At 42.7% G+C, this 24,091-nt stretch overlaps 2 protein-coding genes across 3 annotated transcripts in view; one reads left to right on the top strand and one right to left on the bottom strand.

The window, feature by feature from the left end:
• macrod2 (mono-ADP ribosylhydrolase 2) overlaps window positions 1-24,091 on the bottom strand; it is a gene marked incomplete at its 3' end in the record, with an annotated part of 1,144,860 nt that overhangs the window by 948,250 nt on the left and 172,519 nt on the right. The gene's annotated exons all lie outside the window — the stretch shown is intronic.
• On the top strand, window positions 2,788-19,058 carry LOC120046800 (leucine-rich repeat transmembrane protein FLRT3-like). 2 transcript variants are annotated; one of them, XM_038992315.1, is made up of 4 exons: window positions 2,788-3,116; window positions 13,101-13,260; window positions 13,899-13,992; window positions 15,496-19,058. In XM_038992315.1, exon 4 carries the CDS (start codon window positions 15,552-15,554, stop codon window positions 17,517-17,519), a length of 1,968 nt encoding a protein of 655 aa, XP_038848243.1. In that variant the 5' UTR covers window positions 2,788-3,116; window positions 13,101-13,260; window positions 13,899-13,992; window positions 15,496-15,551; the 3' UTR covers window positions 17,520-19,058. The 2 variants fall into 2 exon arrangements, with proteins under 2 accessions (XP_038848243.1, XP_038848242.1); XM_038992314.1 differs by having other exon boundaries at window positions 13,101-13,392.

The raw sequence follows: 24,091 nt of genomic DNA, 5'->3' as shown, positions 1-24,091 counted from the left end.
ACAGTATAACAACCCTAAACACACAGCCAAGACAACGCAGCAGTGGCTTCAAGACAAGTCTCTGAATGTCCTTGAGTGGCCCAGCCAGAGCCCGGACTTGAACCCGATCGAACATCTCTGGAGAGACCTGAAAATAGCTGTGCAGCAACGCTCCCCATCAAAACAGACAGAGCTTGAGAGGATCTGCAGACAAGAATGGGAGAAACTCCCCAAATACAGGTGTGTCAAGCTTGTAGTGTCATACCAAAGAAGACTTGATGCTGTAATCGCTGCCAAAGGTGCTTCAACAAAGTACTGAGTAAAGGGTCTGAATACTTATGTAAATGTCAAATTTCATTTTTTTTTAAAGAAATTAGCAAACATTTCTAAAAAACTGTTTTTGCTTGTCATTATGGGGTATTGTGTGTAGATCGATGAGGAAAAAACACAATTTTATCAATTTTAGAATAAGGCTGTAAACTAACAAAATGTTGAAAAGGTCAAGGGATCTGAATACTTTCCGAAGGCACAGTAGGTCTGGATCCTCTCTTCGGCAGAACACACACACACAAACAGGGCCTGGGTCAACCCTGCAGCAGAACCTCTACTAACAGGCTGACTCACTGCTGCTGTGTGGTACCAGAGTGCACACCCTCAGTTTGAATTCATTAAGACATGAAACACAACTCGAAACAGGGTGGAAGCAGAGACAGAAGCAGAGCAGACAAACTCACAGAGACTCAGGTGTGTGTGGCAGAGGCACAAAACATAGTGTGCTAAATATATGCATCAAATGAGCACACGCACACACACACACACACACACACACACACACACACACACACACACACACACACACACACACACACACACACACACACACACACACACACACACACCTTTCATCTACACGTGCAGCTTTCACACAACCCTTGTTTGACCGAAACACACTCCTCTCTTTCTAGTTTTTGCCCATTGCTTTATTACTTTGTACTGATACACACCACATAAAAAACATACACTACCGTTGAAAAGTTTGGGGTCACTTAGAAATGTCCTTGTTTTTGAAAGAAAAGCACATTTTTTGTCAATTAAAATAACATCAAATTGATCAGAAATACAGTGTAGACATTGTTAATGTTGTAAATGACTATTGTAGCTGGAAACGGCTGATTTTTATGGAATATCTACATAGGCGTACAGAGGCCCATTATCAGCATCCATCACTCCTGTGTTCCAATGTATGTTGTGTTAGCTAATCCAAGTTTATCATTTTAAAAGGCTAATTGATCATTAGAAAACCCTTTTGCAATTATGTTAGCGCAGCTGAAAACTGTTGTTCTGATTAAAGAAGCAATAAAACTGTCCTTCTTTAGACTAGTTGGGTATCTGGAGCATCAGCATTTGTGGGCTCGATTACAGGCTCAAAATGGCCAGAAACAAAGAACTTTCTACTGAAAATCGTCAGTCTATTCTTGTTCTGAGAAATGAAGGCTATTCCATGCGAGAAATTGCCAAGAAACTGAAGATCTCGTACAACGCTGTGTACTACTCCCTTCACAGAACAGCGCAAACTGTCTCTAACCAGAATAGAAAGAGGAGTGGGAGGCCCCGGTGCACAACGGAGCAAGAGGACAAGTACATTATTGTGTAGTTTGAGAAACAGACGCCTCACAAGTACTCAACTTGCAGCTTCATTAAATAGTACCCGCAAAACACCAGTCTCAATGTCAACAGGGAAGAGGCGACTCCGGGATGCTGGCCTTCTAGGCAGATTTCCTCTGTCCAGTGTCTGTGTTCTTTTGCCCATCTTAATCTTTTCTTTTTATTGGCCAGTCTGAAATATGGCTTTTCCTTTGCAACTCTGCCTAGAAGGCCAGCATCCTGGAGTCGCCTCTTCACTATTGATGTTGAAACTGGTGTTTTACGGGTACTATTTAGCTAACACAACATGCCATTGGAACACAGGAGTGATGGTTGCTGATAATGGGCCTCTGTACTCCATAAAAAAATCTCCTGTTTCCAGCTACAATAGTCATTTACAACATTAACAATGTCTACACTGTATTTCTGATCAATTTCATGTTCTTTTAATGGACATTTTTTAAATTTTCTTTCTTAAACAAGGACATTTCTAAGTGACCCCAAGCTTTTCAACGGTAGTGTATGTATCTCATATTTGACAGTGATAAGAATCATCTCCTTCTCTCTCTCCCTCTTTCAATTTCAATTCAATTTCAATTTAAGGGGCTTTATTGGCATGGGAAACATATGTTTACATTGCCAAAGCAAGTGAAATAGATTATAAACAAAAGTGAAACATACGGTACAACCCACATTTCCCTGACACACTCCCATCCTCTCCCTCCCTCTGCCAGGGCAATGCACGTACTCTCGTTTCCTCTCCTTTCAGAGCAGCATCATCTTCTCACTGCTGTTTACCGCTACACACACACTTCGCATACGATAGGCTCAGAACGTCCAATCCCTTTCTTCTACTCCCCCTAGCGGCTACACATAACACTGCGCCCTCAACCACTCAGACAGAGAGACAGAGAGAGAGCGAGAGAGAGAGAGAGAGAGAGAGAGAGAGAGAGAGAGAGAGAGAGAGAGAGAGAGAGAGAGAGAGAGAGAGAGAGAGAGAGAGAGAGAGAGAGAGAGAGAGAGAGAGAGAGAGAGAGAGAGAGAGAGAGAGAGAGAGAGAGAGAGAGAGAGGGGACCGAGCAAGCTGGAGAGAGCGAGCGAGGCCCCTCCCCCAGATGACATCTATCTATCTAGCTCTATTGAAGCGCTAGAGGCTGATGTAAGTTCACACTTGTAGTGCGCTCTGCCCAAGCGATCTGTCCTGCCATTGCTGGGCTCTTTACCACAGCCAGCGGACTGGAGTGTGTATGTGGTGTGTATGTGAGGACCAATAAACACACACCAGACCAGTACTGCTGCTCCAGCTTCAGACAGACAACAGAACTGATACCAGAGCTATACTGTAGCATTCGGCTGGTGTTCAAGACTGGGCTTTTTGGATCTGAAGATATGTTCTATCCTCCCTGTTTTGGATTGGAATATATTCTATTTTACAGACTGCTTTTCTAGGGAGGATATTTATTTGTTTTTTTACTTCTTGGTTCATTCAGGAGGTAAGTGTTTTAAATGTTGTGCTGGAGTTCTATTCCATTTCTCTTTTCCTGTATCCCCCTTTTTCTAAAGAAGGAAATAAAAAAGTGAGCAGATTTGAAGAAATCTATTTCTGGTTATTTCAAATGAAGACAGCTGCATACATTTTCCATCATAAATATTTCTGCAGCTATGGGTTTATGCCTTGTCACTAGGCTATCGGTTTTCTTTCAGAATCAAATGTATTTTTTATTTTTTTTTAATCTCTTTTTGAGTTGATGGTGAGCGATTAAGAGGGCATTTTACACCAAATAACATAAAAAATGTATGCATGTGGTTGTATAGCCTATAATTCAACCACACAGCTCATAACAGCAAAATCAAACTCGTTCTGAAAAGAGTTGATAATTATGCAGAATATAGAGCACTAAATAAAACTAAAACACATAGATTATTCCTTAATATTCTTAATTTTCTAGTCACTTTCCAACACACAAGGCTCCTTTGCTAGACGTGTGTCTCTTGCCAAATGCATATTTTATCTGATAGGGTAGACAATACGTTCCGAGAGAAACCAGCAGCTCGCAGCTCAATGTTACCTCTGGCGGCAATGCAGCCTTTTCCTCCGTGTCTGTCTGTCCCTCTCTCCGCATTGCAAGTAGTTCTACCAACCACGAAGACGGAGTACCGCAATGTCGCTCCGCTAGCTCGTTCATACGGCTGACTGACTAGACTGATCCGAATAAATACAGTCTTTATCCAAACCCTCTCAACTCCCCAGCGGAAGGAAGCAACAGGGACCGTGGAGTTATCTTTCTATCCCTTATTCACTACGATATCTTTCAAATTACAAATGGATAGCCTACTGAGGGATTCCGAAGGTGCAGGTATAATGGAATGAATCGTGGAGATATAACTGCATAAAAGACAAACACTACACTGTAAACTTTTACAGTGGTATATCTGGGAAGAATGAGCGGTCTAAGCATCTGGCACTCTTAGAAAAAAAGGGTTCCAAAAGGGTTCTTCGGCTGTCCGCATAGGATAACCCTTTTTGGTTCCAGGTACAACTCTTTTTGGTTCCAGGTAGAACTATTTTGGGTTTCATGTCAACCCTCTGTGGAAAGGGTTATACAGGGAAGTCAACATGGTTCTACCTAGAACCAAAAAGGGTTATTCAAAGGGTTCCACTATGGGGACAGCCGGAGAACTCTTTTAGGTTCTAGATAACACCTTTTTTTCTAAGAGTGTAGCCTAGCAAGCTTCGGAGGGTAGTTAATTACGATGCTGATCTGGTAGAGAAGGAGAGCGGAGGTTTGTCACGGAGGGCAGCTTAAGACGATGGGAAAACTCCGCTAAATGCAGCTCTCGCAGACGGTGGGAGTTTGTCTCGCTCTTCTCTCCTCTCCCACCACCACAACAAGCTCAGCGACATGGATCAACTCGACTTTTGGGAGGGAATTTTCCATGTGCATCATGTGCGTTTTCACCACAAATGGTGTTAGGGGTAGCCAAGCTGCATTTCGATGTGTGGTGTGTTCTTTCTGTGTGCGCAATAAACATACAAGCTCCTCTCCCTCTCCGCATGCCATAGCCACATACCCGGAGCGTGCTCACATTTCGGTGCGTTGTTTTCCACGCCAACCCTATGCAGTTGAGTCAGTTATGTTCGTATAATACGCCATAAAATAGATAGTGATAAGCTAGAGGCAACATCATAGCTCGTTCATGTCCCAATCACATATATCTTAAGATAATGACCCATAGTCTCTATCCATAAGACTACAGCAGAAGTCAGGAAGCGCGGTTTGGTTAGATGATAAGACCAGCATTATCTGATTGAGCCGGTTATGTAATCGGTTTAATAGGTCTCCATCAAACAGATTCCCACACTAATGTTAAGCCTATGATCAACATACTGTAGCTTGCCTATTAGACGATGCGTAGTCAGTGTGAATGAAAGTCCAGTCTTAATTGGCATTCTCTATTTTATCCTACGGATTATCAAAATAATGATATTGACTATTTATCTAATAATATCAAATATGCCTACCTAATATTACCACAAGGTTACTGAGCTGCGCATTAGGCCTACTAAATAATCAGGTGTTCTTACTTTTTTAAACTGCATTGTTGGTTCAGGGCTTGTAAGTATGCATTTCACGGTAAGGTCTACTGTATTCAGCGCATGTGACGAATACAATTTGATTTGATTTGTATTGGCTATTTATCTATGATTAAAAAAAACTAACATTCTTAGAAAAAAAAGGTGCTATTTAGAACCTAAAAGGGTTCTTCAGCTGTCTCCATAGGATAACCCTATTTGGTTCCAGGTAGAACCATTTTGGTTCCAGTTAGAACTTTACATGGAACCCAAAAGGGTTCTACCTGGAACCAAAAAGGGTTCTTCTATGGGGACAACTGAAGAACCCTTTTGGAACCCTTTTTTCTAAGAGTGTAGCAAGAACAAGGCTACTGGAAATTGTGTTTTGTTACCTCTCCTGTGATCAAAAGTGTTGTTATAGGGACATAGCCTATGTGTGTATTGAGGACTTGGTTATTTGCTAACATCTAAGGCAGCAAGCCAGATGACATGTAGTTGGGCTATAGGCCTATCGGGTGATGAAATTAACTCAGCCATTGATCTTGGTCAAATGGTGTTTAAGTCCCAATCCACTATTCAGGACACAATTCACATTAGAAACAACTGGACATCAAAACCACATGTCTAGGCCTGTAGTTTCAATATACAAACTGATTACACATTTAAAAGGAAGTTCTTGAAAGGTAACTTTACTGTAATACCCGACAGATTAAAACAAAATGGTAGCTATTGGCAGATAGCTGAAAAAAACTGGATATCACAAGAGCATGTCTGATTCCAATAGGCTACACCAGAGCATTCTATTTAGCAATACACTGCTCCGGGCTACACTAATGAAAGCAAGTCTTAATCACTGATAAAAAAAACAAAATGGCTACTAGCTATTGACAAGTAGCCTGGTCTGTTTACATCAGTCTGTCAGTCAGGCAGGGTAGGGAGACAGAGCTAGCCTATTGTTCTACTGTGTGGACTGCCCCAGGGCAAAGTCACTGGTCAATTGGTTTTCACAGGGAAGAATCTCCTTAACTGGATTAGATCAGTCTAGTAGGCTAACCAGGTCACTACAGACATGTGTTTATCTAGACAAAGGACTGAGAATAATATGATCATGTCTTTTGTTGCCTTTTTAACTTGGACATTTTGACTAAACTGAGGAAGTAATGATTAGAAATAGATAGTCCCTTTACATCACGTTCAACCATACATACATGTGTCATCTACTAGACAAAGATATTATACATTTTTGCTTTAACTTTTTATTTTGACTAAACTGAGGCGGTAATTTTTAGAATTAGATAGGCCCTTTACAATACTTCTAAATCCAATCAATTATTCTCTACATTTGTAATCGTATTCTCAACATTTAGGCCTAATTCAATTCCATCCATCATTAATGAAACAATAAGGCTATTTTTAATCACCAATTCCAATCCCACCAGAATGAAATCACTAATTATACTTAGAGATAAAGAGAATAAAGAAGAGAAATGTAAAAGGCAAGAAGGAAAATGAGCTTTTCTCACAAAGCACCCCAATTCCTTTCATTTGCTTGAGTCAAATATGTGAGAGTTAACATGGAATGTAGGCTAAAGGGCCTACAGTATAATAAGCTAAGGCCCTGGCTGTCCATGCCCATGCCTGCTGTCCTTTAGAACAGTAGTAGCCCCCATTCCTTGACAGTGGTTCTGTTAGTCGATTACAACCTACACAGCCAAGCACCAGTCCACACACTCTCACACACACACACACACACACACACACACACACACACACACACACACACACACACACACACACACACACACACGGCTGGTTCCTCCATCTTGCAGTGCCTACCACCCCCGTGTGGTAAAAAGCATGCAGCTTTCCTTTTAGAGCGTTACAATGGAGAGACACCCGTCTACCACAGACCTCACTCTCGCTCTCTCTCTATCTCACTCTCTCCTCTATAGACCACCCGTCATCCCCAGACCCCTTTCCTCCTCTATCACCTCTCTCTGCTCTATAGCCCCAAATGATCTGGTAACAGTGTTGTTGTTCATCCCATCTAACTGATGACAACAGAAGGGAGGTTACGCACCAAACCTAAATCCCTGAAACTAAACTATGATAGATTCTCTTTCTGAAACACGGCCTGCCTGTCTGTCTTCCTCACTGTGAATTCAGATGCATTCATGAATGTTCTTTTGTGTCTTGCACCCCAATAGGCCTGGGTAAGACCCAGTGGGCCCCAGTAGCTCCACAGTAGACACAGTAGGCCCTCCTCGCTCACGCTTTCTCTTTTTCTAACAATTACTTAGAATAGTGACAAATGGAGACAGCTGGCGAAGGTGCCTGGGGGTACAGTAAAATAATCTATTATTTATCCTAAAGAATAAAAAATCTGTTCCTCTGAAATCAAAGCCAGAAGCAGAAAGGAAACAAAATAAATAAACTGACAGTAAGGGTAAACATCAATAAAAGGTATAACCTGCCGTCTACATTCTAAAACAAATGAAACTGGGAATTCTAATTCTAAATTCTATGGTTGTTGTTTTTCCTTTTGACTAAAATGTATATTTATCTTCCAAGATGTTAAATGCAAGACCAACCAACAGTATTTCCATAGCATGCTATGTGTGTAGTTGCAATCTATCTGTAACTATGTTGTGATCTAAATAAATAAACTACAACACGTACAAATACATCATTGATTTCCCAATGGAGAACTATACAGTGATTTAAATTAATTCTATAACCCTTGAATATTTAACCACAGAAACTTTGGTAATTTTAACTGTTTCCTCTAATAATTCAGTCCATGTAATTTTATCACTTACTTTGTAAAGAAACTAAAAAAGACGTTTTAATCTAAAATACTTCTTGACAGCCATGAAATTGTTTCCAAATTGCTTCAGTTTTCCCAAATCTCTTTCTTTTTCTCTGGGATCTATGTCCAGAGGGCATATGTCTTAGGCCCTTGGCTGCGTCTCAAATGGCACTACAGATGTAGGATCTTAATTTGAGCCAGTTTGCTACAGCATAAAAATAATCCTGCAGCAACAGGACATGTGAATTATTATGTGGATTATAATTAACGGACATTTTTGTAAGGGTTGATACATTGTTCGTAAGGGAAAATTACATCTGAAATTTCGAAGTGGAAATGACAAGCTTCCGAAGCCCTTTTAATCCTAAAATACACTACGAGTTTAACATTTCCCCTGCACCAGAGTGATCAAATTAAGATCCTACATCTGTATATTCCCAATATAGTGCACTAATTTTGACCAGGGCTCATAGGGCTCTAGTGTATATAGGGAATGGGTTACCATTTGGGATGCAGGACTTGTTATTCTAGACTTAAATCTCTCTAGCTGTGGCTATAATCTATCACGTCCTGTGGTTTTGTGTCAGTCTCTGACATTATCTTTCCCTCCGCTAGCTGAAAGTGGTTGTGTGTGTGTGTGTCAACACACAATCATACAAATTTTGCTAGTCCACATTCATTGGAGCGGAAGCCAGTTATGGCGGTTTACAAAAATCTCCTGCCGTCTATAGGAGGAGCTTATTAGGACGATAGGGAGAGACATCCATCACCCAAAAAACCCTGCACCCTTTTCCACCTCACATCACTGTTAAAAGCATTGGTGTGTGTGTTGGGGAAGAAGTGTATGTGTGTGTGTGTGTGTGTGTGTGTGTGTGTGTGTGTGTGTGTGTGTGTGTGTGTGTGTGTGTGTGTGTGTGTGTGTGTGTGTGTGTGTGTGTGTGTGTGTGTGTGTGTGTGTGTGTGTGTTGGGGAAGAAGTGGATGTGTGTGTGTTTGTGTCTATAGATCAAAAAAACTATACAGTATAAAAACAAAGCTCTACAAAATTAATTAATTCAAATATGAGAACGCTATTAAAACGATTGACCAAAACCTTTGAACATCTAATCCAAATCCCCTCAGTGGACATCTCCCAGAGCAGAGGGCCCTCCTGCTTGTCTTGTAATGAACAATAGAATGAAGCCACCCCGGTGAGAAACCCGATAAGCGTGGAAAAAGGCAGCCAAGAAGCCAACCAGGCCAGGGACTCAAGCTGTCTGCACTAACCGTGAAGGACAGCCCATACTTGGTTCAGAGAGGAACACTACCCGGCAGCACACCACAAAAAAAGTCTCAATACTATTAAACAGACCACACCACCAAAACAAACACCACCTCCCTACCTCAGCCAGAACTCTAACCTATTCCCAGAACTCTCCCAATAATAGCAACTCTTTTTAAAAAGGGACTCTAGGTTCAGCGCATCATGCAAAATAAATGTTGGGTCTTTCCCCAGCCCTGTGCACATGGACTAGCGTCAGTCTTACATTAGTAACACGTCACCTGTTCCTTTCACTGTAGGCTGGACACTGAGTCAGTGGCAGTCATCATGTTAGGGTGAGACTGGGTGACAAGCCAGGAAGGTTGCTCCATGATATTAATCACTATATGTATTCAAAAAAAGTAAAATCCTTTGTCTTTGTCTCTCTCTATGAGAGCAACACATCGTTACGACACATAATATGACATTTGAAATGTCTTTATTCTTTTGGAACTTCTGTGAGTGTAATGTTTCTGTTCATTTTTTATTGTTTATTTAACTTTAGTTTATTTTCTATTTCACCTGCTTTGGCAATGTAAACATATGTTTCCCATGCCAATAAAGCCCCTTAAATTTTATTGAAATTGAATTAAGAGAGAGAGAGAGAAAGAGAGAGTGGTGTGTCAGTGTGGACGTGGGGACCAGAAGTCCTTACAAGAATAGTAAACAAACAAAATTGTGACCAACTGGGGGACATTTTGTTGGTTCCTACAAGGTCAAATTCTATTTCTAGGTGGTCTAGTGTTAAGATTAGAATTAGTGTTAGGGTTAGAATTAGGTTTAGGGTTAGGAGCTAGGGTTAGTTTTAGGGTTCGGAGCTAGGGTTAGGTTTAGGGTTAAGGTTAGGTTTTTCGGTTAAGGTTCGGGTAAGAGTACTCTTAGGTTTAGGGTTAGGGGTTAGGGAAAATAGGATTTTGAATGGGACTGAATTGTGTGTCCCCACAAGTTCAGCTGTACAAGACTGTGTGTGTGTGTGTGTGTGTGTGTGTGTGTGTGTGTGTGTGTGTGTGTGTGTGTGTGTGTGTGTGTGTGTGTGTGTGTGTGTGTGTGTGTGTGTGTGTGTGTGTGTGTGTGTGCGTGTGCGTGTGGTCATCAGACAGCAGCGTCTCAGGACTGGAGCTGTAATCGAGTTACAAGCATCTCAATTCCCTAATCTTCTCCATAGGCTACAGGTGTTAAATTGCCCACTCTCGTCCATGTTCTACAGGAGCACACTTAAATGGCAGCTAGTGGAACACAGACACACACACACACACACACACACACACACACACACACACACACACACACACACACACACACACACACACACACACACACACACGCACACGCACACACACACACACTCTTTAGCAGAGAGCAGAGCGAGGTACATGTAAGGACATAATGCCATTGTGTTGTCAGGGGAAACATAACATTAACTTGGCAGACTAAGTTCTATTTTTAACACCAGCGGGCCAAGTTTAATATAAGGTGCATTCATAGTAGTAGGTTGTTAAAAGAGAGGGTGTGTGTGTGTGTCTGTATGGGTTGGTTCTTCTATCCTTGTGGGGACCTAAAATCCCCCAACGTCCCCACAAGGATAATAAAACAAGGAAAATTCTCCCTCATGGGGAAATTTCCCACATCCCCATAAGGACAAAGGCTATTTGAAGCTTAGGAGTTAGGTTTAGGGTTACAATTAGGGTTAGGGCTAGGATTAGGGTTAGGGTCAGGCGTTAGTGGTTAGGAGTTACGTTTTGGGTTAGGGTCACAGGTTAAGTTTAGGGTTGAGGTTAGGGTAAGGGTTAGGTTTAGGGTTAGGGAAAATAGGATATTGAATGGAAATACATTTTAGGTCCCCACGAGGATAGAAGTACAACACGTGTGTGTGAGGGAGAGAGTGTGTGTGTGTGAGGGAGTGAGTGTGTGTGTGAGGGAGAGAGTGTGTGTGTGAGGGAGAGAGTGTGTGTGTGAGGGAGAGAGTGTGTGTGTGAGGGAGCGAGTGTGTGTGTGAGGGAGGGATGGAGGGAGGGTGGGGTGAAAGTAAGGGCGAAAGGTGATGCTGGGACACGGGTGGGGTGGCTGGCCCAGTTGTATTCATGAGCCTTTCAAATGAGCTTCATCTCACATGTACATTTCTGAGCAGTGTGAACAGAGGAGGGAGTTTCATTTCACTCAGGAGCGAGAGAGGCCGCCTTAGGGGGCCTTGCTCAGGGGCGTGTTGCCCTGGTCATAGCTTCTGTCTAGAAACGACCCCTTTTCTTTTCTGAGAACAGAGCAGATTGCATTCTTTAATCTTAGTCAGAAACTCAGAGGCCAAGTCTTCGTTCCAAATGGCACCCTATTCCCTACATAGTGAACTACTTTTGAAAAAGTACTGCACTATATCGCGAATAGGGTGCCATTTAGGACACAGGCCAGAATGAAGCATCAGCTCCGGTTGAAAAACGAAGCAGTGTCAGCTGAGGCAGTGAACTGAGCAAGACAGGAGGGAACAAGAGGGAAACAGGGGTCTAGATCACTGACGCTTTTCATATGGAAAGACATTCTTTTCTACCATCACCACAGAAAAGATGGGGGGTGGTGCTGGAGTGGAGGGGCTGATATTAGGGTTAGGGGGGAGGAAAGGGCAATGCACACAATCACGGTTGAGCAAGCTGCTAGGGGGGAGAAAAACGTTTTATCTTTAAAAAAAAAAATCCACAGTGAACACAGCGGTTAATCTGGGTCTCACCAACTATGTCCACTATCAAAGAGAAGCAGCACAGGCTTTTCTCCCAGGCTAATTCAGGCAAAGCAAAATAAATCCCTCTGATCTACAGATACATTTAATAAGCTTTAGGGGCTCTGACTCAGTCTCAACTCCCATAAGCAAACCCATCTCATCCCGGATAGTGTTCATACCATGTGTGCTGTTGATAGATGTTGTATTCCTCACGATTTAGCCTACACAGAGATTTAGCCTACATAGAGATTTAGCCTACACAGAGATTTAGCCTATACAGAGATTTAACCGACATAGAGATTTAGCCTATACAGAGATTTAGCCTACACAGAGATTTAGCCTATACAGAGATTTAACATATACAGAGATTTAGTCTACACAGAGATTTAGCCTACACAGAGATTTAGCCTATACAGAGATTTAGCCTATACAGAGATTTAGCCTACAGAGATTTAGCCTATACAGAGATTTAACCTACACAGAGATTTAGCCTACACAGAGATTTAGCCTACACAGAGATTTAGTCTACACAGAGATTTAGCCTACACAGAGATTTAGCCTATACAGAGATTTAGCCTATACAGAGATTTAACCTATACAGAGATTTAGCCTACACAGAGATTTAGCCTACACAGAGATTTAGCATATACAGAGATTTAACATAGAATAAATAGGATCTTCACAACCTCTTCTCTGTTAGAGATTTCTGAATCCACCTTTCATTAATTCTGAATTTCCCTATAGCATTGTCCTCTATAATTTAAAAAGACATGCATTGTTTGATGAGAGTGAAGGAAAGAAGAAGGAGTTCAAAAGACAGAGGTAGACTTAATGGCACCATGCTGTGTGTTTCTTTGCATTTAGGCCAGGCAGCAAGCCATATGACATCCATTAACCTTGAAATCTGTGTCTCAAATGGAACCCTATTCCCTATAAAGTGCATTACTTTTGACCAGGGACGTTTCGCAATGATTTCCCTTCCCTCCTCATACTTACACACACTGTCTGTCTGACAGATGTTACATTGATTGCTAATTGCCTATGGATGTTAAATAACGTTGATCTCTGTCTCTTTGGCTGTTTTTCAGAGAACCAACCAATGCAGAATAGTGTGGGTACAGGAATAGAAGCAGGACACAGCATGGTCCAGAGAGCAGGTGTGTGGCCATAAGGGAACAAGCTACTACGAGGCTGGGCCTGGGAGAAGCGATCCTACCATTGTCTTGTCGTCCACGGGTCTCCTGAGGAGTACGTACCACTCTGTTACTGGAGTATCTAGAACTTCCCTAGCCCTGGATTCATGGAAAACGGCATTCTGTGTTTCCTGCAAGGCTGGAGTACATAAGTGATACAGCCCTGGAGTGAGTCTTTGGAAGCAGGGTTGGTATTGGCATGGCTCAGTCCAGCTTTGGGTATTCTTTTCTTTTCTGTGGAGAGCCTGCTGGAGTTACCCTCCCCTTTCCTGAGAGGACCTAACCTCAGCTTCAAATCTCTTCCCTAAGAGGCGGGGGCCTCTATGTAACACAAAGAAATCTCATTTTGGGTTATTGGAGTTGCTGAGTTGGACGATACAAGGGCTCTACTACTACTACTACTACTACCATTGGGACGTTCCTTTTTAATATTACCCCCCACCCCCCGAAATCTTGTGCTTTTGAGAGGAGGAAGACTGCAGCTTTGTCTTTCAGTCTGAGTGGAGATGCTTTTTCTACTGGCTTATCTTCCATGGCAAAACCTTTGATGGCCTGAGAGGCCTGAGCAGGCTGACAACACAAGAGAAGGGTCAGCGAACAAACGCGGATCAGTTTAGTTCAAACACACTGACCCGGGTCACAATATAACCTTCTCTCTCTTACTACGCTAATAGACTTTTCCTTTCTGAAAAGGATTAATAGAGAAGATTTCAACATACATCTCCATCTGCTGGACGGGGAAAGGATTCTTGTGTGGCTGCAGAAGGATTATTTACGGATCCTTCAGGTATGACAGCTATGATTGGATGTTGGCTGTGCTTCTTTACGCCTCACTGACGAAACCAAGGTTTCTAATAATGGTGTGTGTGTGTGTGTGTGTGTGTGTGTGTGTGTGTGTGTGTGTGTGTGTGTGTGTGTGTGTGTGTGTGTGTGTGTGTGTGTGTGTGTGTGTGTGTGTGTGTGTGTGTGTGTGTGTGTGTGTATATATATATGTGTGTGTGTGTATATGTGTGTGTGTATATGTGTGTTTGTGTGTGTGTTTTCTAATGAGACGTGGTGGAAGGAGAGGTCAGTACATGAATGCTTAATTAAAGTAATAAATCAGTACTTGTCTAATTAAAAGGGAAACCACACTTCACTGGTCACAGTATAAACTAAAGGAGAAAGACAGACAAGCAGTTTGCACCTACTGTTTTGCCATATTAATTTGAGGTCATGACCTCTTGTTGTTGCAGTGCTAGTTAATAAATAGTTTGTTGTTTCCTTGGTGTTTGTGGCTATATATAGAGAAACAGCACATGACAACTTCTACTTACAGATATACTGCTGTGCTAAAAGGTAACTGAAATGTGATTATTCATGCAATATTAACTGCTCTAAATCAGTTATTGCTACCAGTCACAGCCAAGCACTGAACAGATCAGCCATGTAGGTTGGTGAATGGATGACTGACTGAGTGCAGTTTGGTTTACATCGTTCCACATTTGGTATTGAGTCTGCAAAGCACTGCCACTGCTACCTAGGAATCTGACCAGCAGAGAATCTCCCTCTGAAGACTTGTTCTACTGACATGGTTATTTCTTGAGGAATGTTTTCCGTTTTTCTCCTTTAGTTTCTGTAAATAGAAACGTTTCTACCACCTTGTGAGCTCTAGGCCAGATGAATGTAAGAATGTAAGACAGAGAGCAAGAGAGACGTTTTCACAACAGTTCATTTACAAGGCCTGACTTTGTTCATGCACCCCCCCCCCCCCCCCCCCCCCCCCCACACACACACACACTCTAGCAGCAATGAAAGGCAGCCTTGAGAAAGATACAGAAACGTGTAAAACAACCAAGGCCAAGCTATTACATTTTACAAGCTAAAGCCCAAGCACAGGGATTGAATTCAGAAGAGAGGCCAGATGTTAAAGGATTTTCTTATCTACAAACAAGAAATGAGGAAAAGGGAAAAACATTGTAAACTTGTGAAGTTTCCAAAATCTAATGAGAATGTACATACTAACGTTATGTGTGTTCCTTGAAAACAGCCCTTTGCACTCAAAGTAGTTTTAGCCTCGCTAGTTGCTTTAATTCATTTTCTGTGTTTGGTAAATCGTAATAGTAACAATTTATATCAATTTAACAGTCTGCATAGGGCCTACAAACAATATAATATATTGCAGAACGTTTATTGCGGAAAGAGCTTGAGGCAACACAATTCAAGCAAACAGCAATTACTAGAAACAAGAATGTTGGCTTCCCTTTAAAGGCCTTGTGCATTAACTTTACCCTTCTGTCTCCTCCCCAAGGGTTCCTGAGTGATCACACTGCCAGACTACACCAGACGCCACAACCTCCAAACAAGATGACCGCCCAATGCAAGAACTTCCTCCTCTTCCTGACCAGAGTAGGACTACTCCTGGGTCTGGCTAACCCTCTGGTGACCTCAGCCTCCTGCCCCTCGGCCTGCCGGTGTGATGGGACCTTCATCTACTGTAATGATCGAGGCCTCACCTCTATTCCTACCGGCATTCCGCTGGATGCTACTGTACTCTTCCTCCAAAACAACAGGATCAAGAGTGCTGGTATTCCCACCGACCTGAAGAGGCTAAGCAATGTTGAGAAGATCTATCTGTACTGTAATAATCTGGACGAGTTCCCCCAAAACCTGCCGATAGGAGTCAAAGAGCTGCATCTACAGGAGAATAATATTCGGATGATTACGCATGCATCGCTGGGTCAGATCCCACTGATCGAGGAGCTACACCTGGATGATAACTCTGTCTCAGCGGTTAGCATCGAGGAGGGAGCGTTCAGGGACAGCAACCACCTGAGATTACTTTTTCTGTCCAGGAACCACCTGAGCACCATCCCGTCCGGCCTTCCGCAGACCATCGAGGAGCTGCGCTTCGACGACAACCGGATCTCGTCGATATCGGAGGCGTCCCTCCAGGACCTGATCAACCTAAAGAGACTCGTCCTGGACGGGAACCTACTCAACAACCGTGGCATCGGCGAGATGGCCTTCATCAACCTGATTAATCTCACCGAGCTGTCCCTGGTGAGAAACACACTGACGTCTCCGCCGGCTAACTTACCGGGAACCAGTCTTGAAAAATTGCAGCTCCAAGACAACCACATTAACCGGGTACCGGCCGGGGCTTTCGCTTTCCTCAGGCAGCTGTATCGACTGGATCTATCGGGCAACAACCTGAGCAGTCTGCCTCAAGGAGTGTTTGAAGACCTGGATAACCTCACGCAGCTCCTGCTCCGTAACAACCCATGGCAGTGTACTTGCCGGATGAAGTGGGTGAGAGACTGGTTAAGGTCGCTGCCGACAAAAGTCAACGTTCGAGGGTTTATGTGCCAGGGGCCGGACAAGGTGAAGGGCATGGCTATAAAGGATCTGTCTACTGACTTGTTTGACTGTGGAGGCTCTGACTTGGGCGGGAGCCAGGGGGCCCCTACCTTCGAGACCAGCACCGTCTCTAACACCTTACCCCCCTCACATCCACAATGGCCCTCCTTTGTCACTAAAAGACCAGTGGTGAAAATGCCTGAACTGAGTAAGAACCACCGCAGTACTACGACACCATCAGGTAGAAAGATCATCAGGATCAGCGTGAAGTCGAGCAGTGCAGAGACAGTGCACATCTCCTGGAGGGTTTCTGTACCCATGACTGCCCTAAGGCTCAGCTGGTTAAAACTGGGCCACAACCCTTCATTTGGTTCCATCACGGAGACCATCGTACAGGGGGAGAAGACGGAGTACCTCCTAACAGGTCTAGAACCGGAATCCTCATACAGGATATGCATGGTTCCCATGGAGACCAGCAACATTTACCTGTCGGATGAGACGCCGGTTTGCATTGAGACAGAGACCAGTTCTCTGAAGGCCTACAACCCCACCACCACTCTGAACCGCGAGCAGGAAAAGGAGCCTTACAACAATTCCAGTCTGCCTTTAGCCGCGATCATCGGAGGGGCTGTGGCTCTGTTGGCAATGATAATGCTGGCGATCGTGTGCTGGTACGTGCACAGGAAGGGTTCGCTGTTTTCCAGGAATTGCACCTACAACAAGGGCCGACGGAGGAAGGACGATTACGCAGAGGCGGGGACGAAGAAGGATACCTCGATCTTGGAGATACGAGAGGCCTCTTTCCAGATGATCCCTATACACCCCGTGCCCGTGTCCAAAGAGGAGTTTGTGATACATACCATTTTCCCTCCGAATGGATTGAGTCTGTACAAAAGCCCGCACAGCGAGACCAGTATTAGCAACAGGAGCTACAGAGACAGTGGAATACCTGATTCAGACCACTCCCATTCATGATATTGATAACGCAGAACATTTTATTATAAATGAGTGCGTTCGGTGATGACTTGAAACTAAGTGGCTATAAGACATTGTTATAAAACACTGGATCTAAAAGACTGATTGGGAAAGCAATGTTCTTCTGTACATTTGCCCATATAATTTATATTTAAGGACATTTTATGACGAAGAGGAGAACAAACATGGTTCACATTGCAGACAGTAGGCCCATCACTGAGCCGCAGGTCAGTGTATGTTGTAATTAAAACTGCAATTCTATATTTTAGGGGTTTTTAGTAATTTGTACTGTATTTCCTTTGGCTTAAGGTTACCTAACAACCAAGTATAAAAAACTAACTCTGTTCTACTGAGATATGATGACTTGTCAACTGTGAAAGTGGGTTTTCATTGCTGTGTTGAACAATCAGACTTGTAGAATAAAGCACAGGTCATTCCTTTCACACTCTTTTTGTGGCTGTTCGATAACAACAAAAAGGCAAAAGAAATGACATGATGATCAAAACTAGGGCACAGCTGATTAACTAAGAAGAACCAGGGCGAAGCAGCGAGACAGCAGGCGTGTTGCCTTCTTCCTCTGAGGAGAGACAAGCAGAGAGCAGTCGCCTAAATGTACCTAGCCAGAGAGACCCAGAGGGGTGTATCTCTGGAAACATGGACTAGATATGGAGGTGTCATGCTTTACATCTTTGCTTTGTTCAGTGTGTGGATTCATTTAGTTTTTCTGTTTGGGAAATACAGAAACAGAGACAGCACAGGTAGAACACGTTTGTGTGTGTGTGTGTGTGTGTGTGTGTGTGTGTGTGTGTGTGTGTGTGTGTGTGTGTGTGTGTGTGTGTGTGTGTGTGTGTGTGTGTGTGTGTGTGTGTGTGTGTGTGTGTGTGTCTGCACGTGTCCTTGTGATTGTGCTTGCGAGCGTGAGTGAGTATGTGTATGTGTGTCAAGCAGTCCTGTAGAACACAGCACAGGGCATATGAAGCACACAGACCTTTAGGGGAGGAGAGGAGACCTTCTCCTAACATATTAACCCATGTAGGGTGGCCAGGTTGACAACCCCCCTATATCTCTATCTGGCTAAACTACAATGGATGCCATTCTCCAGTACCTTGTACCATAACTTGGCCCTCAAACATAGCCTAGATATAAACAGGGCAAGAAAAAAGGACGTAGAGAAAAAAATGGCTTTCCTTTGAATACAAACGTCACCGATTTCCTTGTTTATGATTATGATTTTGTATTTTGTATTTTTTTCCAGATTGAAGACACTACTACTTCTATGTTACCACAATTTCAAAGTTAATTGTTCTTTACAAAGTTGCTCATGGATTCTTGAAAGTCGGGACAATTGTCCCATCTTTCAAGAATTCCTGAACTGAAAACCAAAGTGCATTGAATGCTCTTTGGCCCAGTCTTGTATGTGCCTTGATCTAATGCTTATTGTATTTAGCTTTTTAAGAAATCAGTGACTTTTTTTCATACACACTTGAATATGAGAAAATATTGGTCATATTGCAGAATAAAAGTGGATAAAAATACCAAGACTTGTCTTTCTTACCTGAAACACTAAAAATACATTTCAAAATCACAATTTGAACCCCATTCTCAGTCTGCATAAGAAAAACATTGCAATGCACTCATGTGCTTGATACTTTTGCAAATATGAAACATCATTGTCTATAAGCACAAGCAAAGTATACACTCAAACAGAATACATTCTGGTCAATACTGACCACACTGTCTCTCCTGGTTGGTTAACTAATAGTGAAACAACCACAGAAGCCCAGGAAGGGAGATAACATCCTTTGAATGACATCATCCATATACAGACTTCCTAAAAAAGGTTTTGTAGGGAAAATGGCAGATTTAGCGCTCACAACTATGACCTATTTTCTGCAGAGATTAAAAAATGCATTTCGCTCACAGCGATGAGGAAAATGTCTGCCTGGCTGTATTTCCAAGATGTACTGAGCTTTTTAACTCGGAGACGGGTAGAGATGATATTGTTCTCTAACATGCAGCGTCCCTCAGCCTCTCTGTGGGCAGTCAGACAGACACACACATGGACACACACACACACTCCTCTAACAACCCAGTCACACACACACACACACACACACACACACACACACACACACACACACACACACACACACACACACACACACACACACACACACACACACCGTAAGGAATCAGTCTACAGAGCAACAGCTGCTTGAGGCTGGCGTTGGTCTTTCATGTGGTGAAGCCACCGTGGGTGATTTATATCAGATGGTGTGGTGAGATCTGGGCTCTCTCTGGGGGTTGGTCCCAGGCTCACAGTGTGTGTGTGTGTGTGTGTGTGTGTGTGTGTGTGTGTGTGTGTGTGTGTGTGTGTGTGTGTGTGTGTGTGTGTGTGTGTGTGTGTGCGTGTGTGTGCGTGAGTGAGTGTGTGTATGTAATCTAATGACGAGCCACCGTACGGAGTGTCACGATCCAAGCTCTGCTGGGGATCCCAGGCAATACAAAACACAGGACTGAGCAGAGAGACAGAGAGACAGAAAGACAGAGAGACAGAGACAGAGAGAGACAGACAGAGAGACAGAGAGAGAAGAGAGACAGACAGAGAGAGACAGAGACAGAAAGGGAGGGACAACGAGACTGAGAGACAGAGACAGAGAGACAGAGAGAGAAAGACAGAGAGAGACAGAAAGACAGTGAGACAAAGACAGAGAGACAGAGACAGAGAGACAGAAAGAGAGAGACAGAAAGAGAGACAGAAAGAGAGAGACAGAAAGAGAGAGACAGAGAGACAGAAAGAGAGACAGAGAAACCGAGAGACAGAGAAACCAAAAGAGAGAGAGACGGAAAGAGAGAGAGACAGAAAGAGAGACGGAAAGAGAGAGAGACAGAAAGAGAGAGAGACCGAAAGAGAGAGAGAGACAGAAAGAGAGACAGAAACAGAGAAACAGAAACAGAGAGACAGAGACAAAGAGACAGAGACAGCTCCAGGTTTACATTAACAACAGGTCTGCTGCTAATTCAGACAGGAGCCTCCTCACAAATACAGATATACATATACAAACAGACAGAGAAAATATAATATAATCACATTAGTACACTCACCTACAGAGAGGGAAAGACATGTGCATGTGCAGCACATGGGATGTGTTAAACATACTCCTTAGCCTGAAGTGTCCTCACTTGAGAAAGAAAATAGCTAGCTTTTCGTGTGGCGACGATGAGTTCACGCCAGGTATGGGCCGAATCAGGCGGAAGTGGTACTCACTAAGCAAGTAGCATGATGTCCTTTACACATGAATACACACACTCACATAATATGCAGTCATAAACTAAAATGTATGATCTGACACATCTCCACACTGTAATCCATACGTGCATTCATAAACACACCCATACAGTCTGAACACACTCAAGGCTCTAATTAAAGTAAGGGAAGCCGCTAGAAGCTACAGAACTTCTCCAAACCTTAAGTGTACACTCACACTGGCCCTGAGGCCCCTACACTAAATATATCAGATCAACTGGAAATGAAAGTAAACAGCTGCTTTAAGAATGGTGTAATGCTTCTGAGTCTGTGTGGCCTCACATACAGTACAATATGTGAATGTTGTCAACAGTTCTCTGCTCTGTCATTTGACTGTAACTTTGGATTCAATCTAATCATGAAACTTGTGAGTGTTTGCAAATGCTTGGGAGCGAGAAAAGCTTTTGTTGAATAAAAGCAAATGCGATAAGCTATTACGTAATGTGCAAATATGAACTCTAAGTATTACGTACTCACACTGCAAGTATTTACTCTTAAAGATAATGTGTACAGTTTGTCAAAGTACTACATGCTCAAGTCTAGGGCACATGGGCGTTCTCTCACTCAATTCAAGTTTCAAATCAAAGCATGTAGCCACACATCTATTCAAAGAGATTTGATTGTTTTATTTCCTCAACTCCTCATTCATTCTGATTAATGAAATGTCTTTGAATGGTTATGAACTGTGTAGGAATGCCTATGAATATCTATGAATTCCCTATGAACAGCATAAAAATGCCTATGAAACAGCAGGAGTGTGTTTCATACCTGAGTCGTGAGTACTGGGTCTCTAGCTAGAATAAGAACCTATCCTAACTCATTTCAGAGTTCATTTCTGGAACCTGACAGACTCCACAACGTTCTACAGATTGGACCAGATAGAATAAAAGGCCAACTCCAGCACACTGATGATCTTGATGCTCCCTAACATGTAATAGCTCTTCATCAGGGTATACAGATGAGATCCCCCACATTACATTAGCCAGGAAGCCCAACCTTCACCTTTACCTTAGCTAGTCTCTAAAGTAACCGTGTGTTATTGATTGGTTTTCTAAGTAAATTAGCCTCATGTTCTCCTAACAACGTACAGATGTAGGGTCTCAATTTCAGACAGTTTTCTACAGCAAGAAAATTGTCCTGGAGCTACAGAAACTGTGAATTATTATGTTGATTATAATCAATGGATATTTTTGTAGGGTTTCATACATTTTTCATTAGGGCAAATCAAGTCTGAAATTTCAAAGTGGAAATGACAAACTTTAAAAGCCTTCTTAAAACTCAAATACACTACATGTTTGCATTTCCTGCTGTCCAGGAAAATTCTCAGCAACAAAAGAGTGATCAAATGAAGATCCAACACCAGTAGGTATTTCTAGCACTTAGAAGCACAGAGCGAGAAACAACACTGCTCTCTAGATTCTATATGCTACCTAATAGAGATTTAATCAGGCGGAAAGAACATAAAGTGAATCGACATGCTAAAAATGATGTTGAATGGAATTTAACAGAGAAAATATTCTCAAAAACCTTGAGTGATTCTCATGAGAGTATTTAATGTGTTTTTTGTTCTGAGAAGAACCATCTCATTCTAGAATAAAATTATTCAGTCTCCACAATCTGGGACACAAAGATAGATAGTCCGAAACAAAAGATTACCTAGAACTGAATCACCCTGCTATGAGCCCTGACCCTGGTGACCTCCCGTGACCTTTCATGACCCTGTTCCCTACTTCACCCTTCCTGCTCCCAGCTCCTCACTCTGAACATCACTCAATCCCTCCCACCATCTCATTGAGGTCAGATGGTCTCACTGAGGCCACCAAACAATACATGGCACTTCATACGACCCTTCTCTCCGACTCCCACCCATGATATTGAATCACTCACTTCACTAATATTTCTTCTTTTACAACAAGACAAAAAGCTTGAATACAGATGTATGCTGCCCCCCATAACCCCCATGCTAGCCCATTGTAATGTATTGTGTTGCTCAGACAGGAAGCAGGCTCATTTGCATTCCTTTAGATGATTAAGTTCATCACCAGTGTCAGCGACTAGGTTCAAATACTATGCCTCTGCTTGCCTGGCGCAATTGACCAACATACATTGAGTGTACAAAACATTAGGAACCCCTTCCTAATATTGAGTTGCACCCCCTTTTGCCCTCAAAACAGCCTCAATTCAAGCCTACAAGGTATGAAAAACATTCCACTGGGATGCTGGCCCATGTTGACTCCAATGATTCCCACAGTTGTGTCAAGTTGGTTGGATGTCCTTTGGGTGGTGGGCCATTCTTGATATACACGGGAAACTGTTGAGCGTGAAAAACTCCTGGCGCCTACTACCATACCCCGTTCAAAGGCACTTCTATCTTTTGTCTTTCCCATTCACCCTCTGAATGGCACACATACACAATCCATACAAAATCCATTGTCTCAAGGCTTAAAAATCCTTATTTAACCTTTCTCCTCCCTTTCATCTACACTGATTGAAGTGGATTTAACAAGTGACATCAATAAGGGATTATAGCTTTCACCTGAATTCACCTGGTCAGTCTCATGGAAAGAGCAGGTGTTCCTAATGTTTTGTACACTCAGTGTATTATTCCAAAAATGGCAAATCTCTCCAACCTGGCACTCCAAGCAGACTAAAGCAAACACTCAAAGGAATGTGAAAGATTTTAAATAGTATTTGAACCAGGGCCTGACCAATATGACCTCACTGTGACCAGTAGCTGACCACTCAGGGATACCCCTCACCATCATGACCATTACAGTGATGGAAATGACAAAAAACTGACTGATCAAAGAGGTCAGGTCACATTCTGGTCAGGGAATAGAGGAGGTGAAAAATAAACACACACACACAAATCAAATCTTATTTTATTAGTCACATGCACAGTTTACAGCAGGTATAAAAGATGTAGCGAAATGCTTAGATGCTAGCTCCCTCAACAATTCAGTACATTCATCAATATTAACAATAAAATAGTCAAAATAACAAGTATAAGTAATAGAAGAGGTCATCTGCATAGTAATAGTGGACTGTATTACACTGTATTTACAATATAAAGTGGGTAGTGTCTTGGTCACGCAGTGGAATCTATAGAATATAACAGAACAGCAGTGTTGACTGTGTGTGTGTGAGTTCTGAGTGCTTGTGTGTGCTTATCTGTGTGTGTTTATGGGTGCTTGTGTGTGCATGTGTGTGTGTCTGTAAGTCTGTGTGTAAGGGTTGGATGTGCAGATAGTCACTAAGGTGCAAA

This window comes from Salvelinus namaycush, chromosome 4 (assembly GCF_016432855.1).
Source record: "Salvelinus namaycush isolate Seneca chromosome 4, SaNama_1.0, whole genome shotgun sequence".
NCBI lineage: Eukaryota > Metazoa > Chordata > Actinopteri > Salmoniformes > Salmonidae > Salvelinus > Salvelinus namaycush.
Note: the sequence above shows the minus strand (reverse complement) of the source record. Positions and strands in the feature narration are given on the sequence as shown.